The sequence below is a fragment of the Poecilia formosa genome, unplaced genomic scaffold (assembly GCF_000485575.1).
Source record: "Poecilia formosa unplaced genomic scaffold, Poecilia_formosa-5.1.2 Scaffold120, whole genome shotgun sequence".
Taxonomy (NCBI): Eukaryota; Metazoa; Chordata; class Actinopteri; order Cyprinodontiformes; family Poeciliidae; genus Poecilia; species Poecilia formosa.
This window is the reverse complement of record NW_006800059.1, coordinates 319,391-327,811: the sequence shown is the minus strand read 5'-3', so window position 1 is coordinate 327,811 and position 8,421 is coordinate 319,391. Positions and strand designations below refer to the sequence as shown.

General features: G+C 43.4%; 1 protein-coding gene across 6 annotated transcripts in view; it reads left to right on the top strand.

Annotated features, from left to right (window-relative positions):
* camta1a (calmodulin binding transcription activator 1a) overlaps positions 1–8,421 on the top strand; it is a 412,799-nt gene that overhangs the window by 167,524 nt on the left and 236,854 nt on the right. For all 6 annotated transcript variants that reach the window (XM_016675717.1, XM_016675713.1, XM_016675714.1 and 3 more), the window contains one exon: positions 561–628. In XM_016675717.1, coding sequence (XP_016531203.1) covers positions 561–628 — 68 coding nt within the window. The remainder of the gene's footprint in view (positions 1–560; positions 629–8,421) is intronic.

Genomic DNA, 8,421 nt, shown 5'->3' with positions numbered 1-8,421 from the left:
TATATATATTAATTTCAGTGTCTATAGCATCTCTTTGTACACAAAAAACTCCAAAGGATCTACAGCCTTTTCTGAAGTAGCAGTACGCACGCATGTCAATATTGTGAGACTTGCTTGTAATTATTATTCAAAGGTTAAAGAGTGGATTGATCCATAGAGGAGTGTCAAGGGCAGATCAAAGGGATTTGGGGGAGGATCGGACCTAAAATGTTAAAAGCTCTTCGCTCTTAAACACAGAGATGTCAATCTCTCTGAGAGCACCTTGATGTCCTCAGAGGAGAACTTGATCAAAGCTTTCATAACAAAGATGGTCTCAAAAGATGATCTGACCTCAGCTGCATCCTACTTCTGTCTTTCATTTTACTTCTATCCGGGTGCGCTTACCTGCCTGAACTCCCCGACGCTGCCCCTGTTTCCATCTTTTCCCGTGTTTGTTCTGCTGGTTAGTCTGTCTGAATATCAATGAAGCAGTCTCACAAATGTATTGCAAACACAAGAGAACAGTGATTAAAGATGACATATTCAAGCCTCACTCCTTTTCTCTCCTCTCTGTTTCACAGGAGATTGCAGCTTACTTGATAACATTTGAAAAGCATGAAGAGTGGCTAACGACATCCCCTAAAACAAGGTAAGACAATTACACTGCTGCCCTCTTACATACATTTCTTTTTTTTTTTTTTTTTAATTCACAGCCTCAAAACTATTACATTCAAGGAACAAAAATTACCATAATTCATTTTACCTATCTTTTTTAAGACAGTTGCACGAGCCCTCAAGTTCAGGGTGGGGATGTTTAATTTTACATGCTGCTGATTGCTGTTTTGAAAAGTTCACAGTTTCCAAATACATCATAGAATATTAATACTGACTAATAACTGCCTTTTTGCATGCCAATTAACATAACAGGCATTAGCACAACATCTACTTTTGAGTGGTATGTTAATACATTTCGATCTGTCGGCACGTTCAGCACTCAGCAGTCGAGGTCACAAGTTACACCCACATGTGGAATAAAATGCCAAGAGTAACTATGATATTTGGAAATGTGTAGGGGTTTCTGAAATTGCACTTCACGCGGCTCGTTAATGTATTCACATAGATGAAAAAATAAATAAATAAATAACCCCCTTGGCTTTTCAGTTAACTTCAGCCCATAAAACTTAATGTTAGGCAGTGTGTTTGTGGCAGGAAAGCGTGTAATGTATTTATTTATCATATTCAGGATGAATATTAATAATGCATATGACTTTGACACTTGACAGCACTAGATTGCTCTTTGTTTGAGTTGCTCTGACTAATCTACTAAGATCAGACGGCGGGAGGGTTCACATCCTTGGCCCTGTCATGACTACTGTCAAGCTGTCAGACAAACCAATCATGTCATTGCCATAGCCAACGCGTCCTGTTTCACACAGCTCTCTGAAAACTTGCACCTTCATGCATTTGGAATAAGAATCTTTGCTTGCATTTACTTAGAGAGCCAGGATTGCTATTTTGGCATTTCAGACAATTCTCACCAATGTGTAAATGTTCATGTGCCCATTGGCATAAGACCCATTGCTCACTCTGTCCTTCCTCCTTCTGCGTTTGAGAGCCATTGATTAGAGTTCTGCATAAAGACACTGGCAATTAGAAAATGTTCGCTTGTGTAATTACCCACTGAAAGAGCTGTGCACCTCTTACTTTTTTTTTTGTTTTGTTTTGTTTTTTTTTTTCTAATCAAGGAGAACTGCCTGCTTTCTGAATCAATTAATTGGAGTTCAGTGCAAATCTTCAGATGTGGGCCTGCATACAGTGCTTTGCAAAAGTAATCATATTTCTTGAGCTTTTTTTCCACATTATGTGGCATTACAACCACAAACCAGTGTATTTTATTGGATTTTATGTGATAGACCAAAACAAAGTCAGCCATAATTGTGAGGAGGAAGGAAAAGGATATTATGGTTTTTGACATCCAATAATTGGTAAATGGCTTGTACTTGTATAACACTTTATCAAGTTTGGAGGAACCCGAAACGCTTTACACTACATTCAGTCATTCACCCATTCACACACACATTCACACCGAGCGCACCAGACCACAACCAGCCTCTGGTGGTGGTCATTATGAATACCAAATATTCATTAAAAAAAACCAATTATAAATACAGCATTTTAAAGCAGGGTTAGGCCATAAAACTACATCTCAAACTTTAAGCATCCTATAGAAAATTATTCAATCCTTTAAATCCACCACAACATGGCCTCTACCTAAACTGACAGGTAACGCAAGAACTGATCAACTATAAGATCCAAAGCTACGGTGGGGAAATCTCTCCATACAATTTATAGAGCACTTCACAACTCCTGCATTTCACAAAAGGGACAGGAAGAACACAAATCACCAGCTTTTTTCAACTTTTTGACCCACAAGAAAGGTGTACAGTGGAAAACAGCAAATGCACTGTCCTCACAGTGAAACATTGCAGTGGCAGTATTATGCTTTGGTATGTTTTTTCTGTGAAAGAGTCAGACAAACTGGTCAGCAATGACAACAAAATTAATTTTTAAAAAAATCCTGCAAAATTAAAAAAAAAAAAGATTCACCTTTCACTGGCCAATAGCTACATATAACCTGAGCTGCAATAAAATAATTTAGATCAAATTATTTTTGTCTTGTAAAATTGCCTTTTTTGATCTGTCAATTTAATTCTTATTAAAATAGGATGAAGTTTGTTGTTGTGACATACCAAAATGATGAAAAACGCTCCTTGAGTGTGGATATTGAAAGGCTTCGCGGTGGGTAACATTTCATCTTTGGTACTCTCTTTGCATTGCAAAAAGCTGAAAAGCAGCTCATATTGTCAGAGCATCGAAAACGTCAGAGATCCTGGCACTTGGAAGCTCAGGACGAGGCAGGCTGAAAATGGGCGAGGTTTGATGCTGTGACTTTTTAGACAAACTCTTCACAAGTTGCTCCTGGCTACAGTCTGTCACCACTGAGGGTCTGCTGGTCAATTCCCAGGTGGCTCATGCTGGCCGTGTCTTGGTCCAGGTGTTGTGGTGGCTCAGATGTGTCACCAGGGAGTATGTCCAAGAGTGCACTTACAGAGATAACAAAAGACCTGACAACACATCCCAAGCCTTATCACAGCCATCAATCCATGATGTGGTGTGTACGTTTATGTGTGTGTGCGTTTCCCAGTGTGAAAGACGGGAACAAATGTTTTCGGATGTTTTTATTTTTGTTGCTGTAGTGACGGATGGTAGAGCGTGACAGAACATTATCTTCCGTGTGATTGTTTGGATCTGATTGACTGGCAGCCTTTTACATGAAAAGCTTTATGTTCAAGGTCACGTGTGAGAGGTCACACCCAGGACACCCCGCGGTGAGGCGCGGCTGCATTATTTGTCATTGCAAATAATGCAATGACAAATAATGCATGCGTGCATGCGTCTCGCTGCGGCTGTGAAGACTGCAAGAAGACTGCGTGTCTGTTTGTGGGTTGACCCCTGTGGGGAATAGGCTAAGAAGGCTAATTCTTCCCCAGCTTGCATCTCTAGACTGGGTCAGCGGGGTATGATGGAAAGCAGAGATAAGCAGCGGGGTCATACACAGAGCGGCACAGCGCTGCACCGCTTGCGCTGCACGCATGCTACTGCTCTGACACATGCAGGTCATAAACAGAGGAGTGAGCCGCAGCCTGAGCTCAAGGAGCTGACGCCAGCTGTTTGACCAAGGTGACACACAATGCAGGACATGCCCTGAATAGAGATGGCATCCTGTCAACACGAGGAAGATTAAATGAAGTGGACCGGCGGCATGCACGCACAGATGTCTGTTGTGAGATTTATTCTGATGCGTACGAGCATCATCCATACAGGACCGATGCGGCCAGCTCCACTCTTTTGTTTTGGTCTGTTTCTGTTTGTTTATCATTTCAAATCCGAAGCATGCCAGGGGACAGTGGTCGAATACTGAGTGATTGATGTCCTTAGCTCTAGTAATACACATTCCCTTTTAGATAGGAAGTGCAACAGTGCTTAAAATCAATACCAGTGTTCTCCCACTGACTGCTCGAACAGCACTACAGCTAATTCAGGCTGCACCTGTCAGAGCCGGGGAAATCTTTCCCTACTCGGGCCTTACACTTTAATTTACACCAACAGCCTCTCTGCCTTCCATTTCCATTAAAGGGAGAGCCTGGCATTATGGCTTTAATGAAGGCCACAGCCAGGCTGTGATTTAAGATGGCCGTTACCTTGCACCTTCACTCCACAGGAGGGAACACACTTATAGGCGCAATTAGGATTTTCCTCTACTGCTGGTTTCTGGATAGCCTTACTCATTCTTTCCTCTTGCCTCTTTAAAGATGTGACCATGTTGCTTCTGCTGATGGCGTCTGAAGGTGCCTGTGGGAGCAGAGGCAAAACGGGAGGATTGCAAAGAATTGTGGTTCCAAATCCAGACATTAACATTTGATTTGACCTCATCATGGGCGAAACATTGCGCTCCTGTTGAGAGCAGGCTGTTATTGTCCATCATGAGTGACACAAATGTCCCCTTTAGGGTCTTGTTCCAAGGTGTTTGAATGCTGACAGATGGAGTAACTGTTGACTGAATGGTGTCACAGACTGGTCAGCCCAAAGACCTAATGGACACCTGTGTGTCGTAGAGAGATAACTCATTATACTGAGCGCAGTTTCATGGTAGAACAGTGGAGCATTAATAGTTCTTGTTGGTTTTATGGGTATGGTTAAATGCAACTCTCTTCAAACCAAAAGAGTTTGCTTTGTATCACTTCTTTGTGTGTGTGTATGTGTGTGTCGATACACATACACAACGCACAGTGTGTGTTTTATCAATATGACTTCTTGTTGCGACATAACAAATGCAGTGAATCTATTAGAAAGCTGATGCAGTGGTTTGTGTCAGCTGTGTGCTTTGAGTTTTATACAAGTTTGGATCGGCCAAATTTATACATTGTATGAATGGAGGAAGTATGCACACTTTCTCCCTTTCGCTCTCTCTCTCTCTCTCTCTCTCGCACACACACCAACAGATTGTATATTGAAACTATCAAACAATAAGATTCGGTCCTTCGAGGGTCCCACAATGACACTGAACCTCATAGCCCCCGCGTCCCAGCGCAATAGCCCTCTCTCCTCTTGCATCTACGGCAAGTGCAGCAGCGGCAGCAGCCCTCCAAAATGAAACCAAGTCCCTTCAGACAACTTCCAAAGACAATGCTTTTATTAAAACCTACAGCTGCGGCGCCACCCCAGAGGCGCGGGTACACCAACAGCGGCGAGAAGCAGACCTAAAAGGGAGCCTGAAATCTACTAATGACTGTTTTGTTTGCTACTGTGTATAGAGGCCATGACTTTATTCAGAATCTGATGTGTGTGTAAGAGAAGAAAGGGGATTGTGTTTTTTTCTTGCGTACGTATACAAAGCCTTGCAGAAGTATTTATGTCCCTTAAATTTTTTCTCAGTTTAAGTTACAATGACAAACCTCAATCAGTGGGATTTTCTGTGAGAAACCAACACAAAGTCATACAAAAGTGTTTGAATGATGAATAGTTCTTTACATTTTTGATACATAAAACATCTCACCATATTTATACCTGACCTGGTGTGTTTACTGATAATTATAATGTTTGTTCACTGATGTTCTCTGTGAGGCCTTTACTAAACATCTGGATTTACGATGAGATCAAAGTGCACACTGATAGTAGGGATCTTCTTGAGGCAGTTGGTTCCCCTAGATTTAATTAGATGCATCAGAATAAATAGGGGCTGAATACAAAAAGAAAAATACAACTTTGACTCTTCTGCTTTCATGCATTGTTTTGTGTTGGTCTATCACATAAAATCCCTAAAATTACATTGGCATCTTGTGGCAAAATATAAAAAGTTTAGGTGGTATGACCACTTTTGTATCTCCCTTTTTTATTGTCATATCTTTAGGGAAAACATGAATTTCACGAGAAGTGAAGATTTGTGCATCCTGACAAAAAGAAGTTCTTTGTTTGAAGTCATGTAACTTTGTTTTGATAAGAGAGGTAGTGCCGGGGTGAGTCTGCCACTGTGAATAAGACCTCCCTCAAGCCTTCTGTGTAAACTGCATCTTTGTCACCCGGCCTGGCAGATGGTGTGAAGAAGTGCTGGAGTTTCTGACGGTGTATGCAAGTGTATGCATAGGAGGGTGGAGAGACTGATGTGTAAGATGTGCCTGAGAAGCACGTCGGATAGTGTTTGGTCCTAATGCATTGTGGCACTGGCTGGCTCACTGGCAGAGTTTCAGAGGAGAGAGGAGAAAGGACAGGAGCAGCAGGGCTGAGATGCAGTGATGGAATGGCACAAAGGAGGAGCAATGCAAAGAGGAACAAAGGCACGATAGATGAAGAGGTATTTCATAAAATTACAGTGGATTCAGGACAGGAGGGCTAGTGGCACTGACCCAAGCCGCAGTTATGAAATAAATCCATCATGTCAAGTTAACGTGAAGAGACAGTTCAGTAACGTGACCTGGTGTCAATGCCTTCATCTCTCCCCTCTGCTTGTCCTTCACATGTTCTCTTGTTTCCGCTCTAAACTCTTTCAGCAAAACTTTAGCTAGCGGAGTGCTGACACTTTGCTGCTCCAACGTGCCGAGCCCTGAAGGACGCTGTACCCCGCTGCTTCCGTCCAGTCAACAGCCATGACAAGGACAGCAAAGCCCACCTGGTGTCTTTGCGGGCTGTGTGGAATAAAGCCCACCGGGGAGAGCGGAGTGGACAGGAGTGAGGCAAACCCGGGCAGCGTGAAGCTAAGAGTGAATGAAAGAGAAAATGAAAAATGGTCTACGGAGGAAGAGTGAATTTGATTGAGCGAGAGCAGTTTAGAAAATGGAAACATGTCGATAAGAGAAGCGAATAGGCGAGATGAAGATGGGAGGGATGGTGATGGATGGGCAGAGGGGTAAAGGAGTGAGGGAACAACGGTTTTTACGCAAATAGGCGAAAGAACAGGGAAGAGATGGAATGGAGAAGGATTGAGGTGACATATAGGGGGGGGAGAAAAAGGAGCAAACCAGAGTGAGTAAACAGCAGATAGAGGTGGTTGGAGGTGAGCAATGGATTTAGGTGACAGATAGAGAAAAGCCCTGTGGTTTGGGGGCACTGGAGAAGAGAATGCAAACGGTCAATAGATTACAGCTAGTGTTGTGCCAAGTTCATGAGCCTCAGACTGCTAGCCAACGTGATAGAGCCTCATGTTTGTCTGTCCTCTAAAGTAATGCCCAATCTGAGCCCTGGGAAGCAGCCTAAGCCTGAGGCTAGTGGAAATGGACAGGAGACTAGATATATGTTAGTTCACATCCCAGCTGCTGTTTTCGACACTGGCTAGCTTGCCGACTGGAGGCCATTCAACAGAACAAAGAAAATCATCCAGTTTTATCGCTTTTGTTCCCTTCGTGCTCAAAACGGCTTCCAATAAATCCCAGGATCAGGAATTACTGCTTTTAAGTGTGGGCCATTTTTGGGTAGGAACTAATACAGAACTGTGGAGCTGTGACAAAGTTATCTAAGGCAGGTCCTCTAAGTTGAGAAGCCTTGCGAAGTACAGATAACAAATGTAGCATAAAAAATAACGATAGCCCTGTTTTTGTTTAGCATGCCAACTCGGAGAAAGGCTTGGATGGGAGTGAGGAATGTAGCCAGTAACTGGCCACAGGAGAGAGGGGATAAATAAATAGAAGAGGAAGTTGATGTCAAGCAGGTGTTCAAGGAGAAAGTGTCAGCCAAGCGGGCAGAGATGGGGAGAAGTGCTGCCTCTGCAGCCTGATAATAAAGACTTAATTCAATTAGCGCTTCTGCACCGGTGAGCAGCGTGCAGGCTGGCTGTCGTGGAGCCGGCCATAGGCACAGCTGATCTGCCTCCTAGAGACATACATACCAACCACCCGTGCTCTATATACCGTCCAAAGCCTCTTCTGCTGGCTCCCTTTTACTCATACAAGGTAGACCCAGCGTATTATTCACACCTGAGTCACTGAGCTGTCCAGACTTTAAACTCTGCCTACACCTCTCCTACACACACCCTGACACAACACTCCGATACCTTTCCCGGATTCTTCTTCATCAAGTTGATATGTTTCACTAAAGTTTTCTGCTGTCCCTCTTTCTTTTCCCCTTGATTTTCTATTTCCACCACCCTCTGTTCTCCACCCTGTTATGTACCGTTCTATACCACGTCATCACGGTGCTCTCTTGGGGCCGAATGGCAGTATGTTGGCCAGCTCAGTAAGGATTTTGCCTTTGAATCCCTATTTTCAGCCCATCATGCCCTGGTGCCCAGCTGGTTACTGTCCTGTAGGCATATGGTGTAACGGATAGTGCGTTCTAGGCCTTTAGGAAGTCCCCAGGGGGCATTTCGGTTAAACAAACAGGTTCGCATCC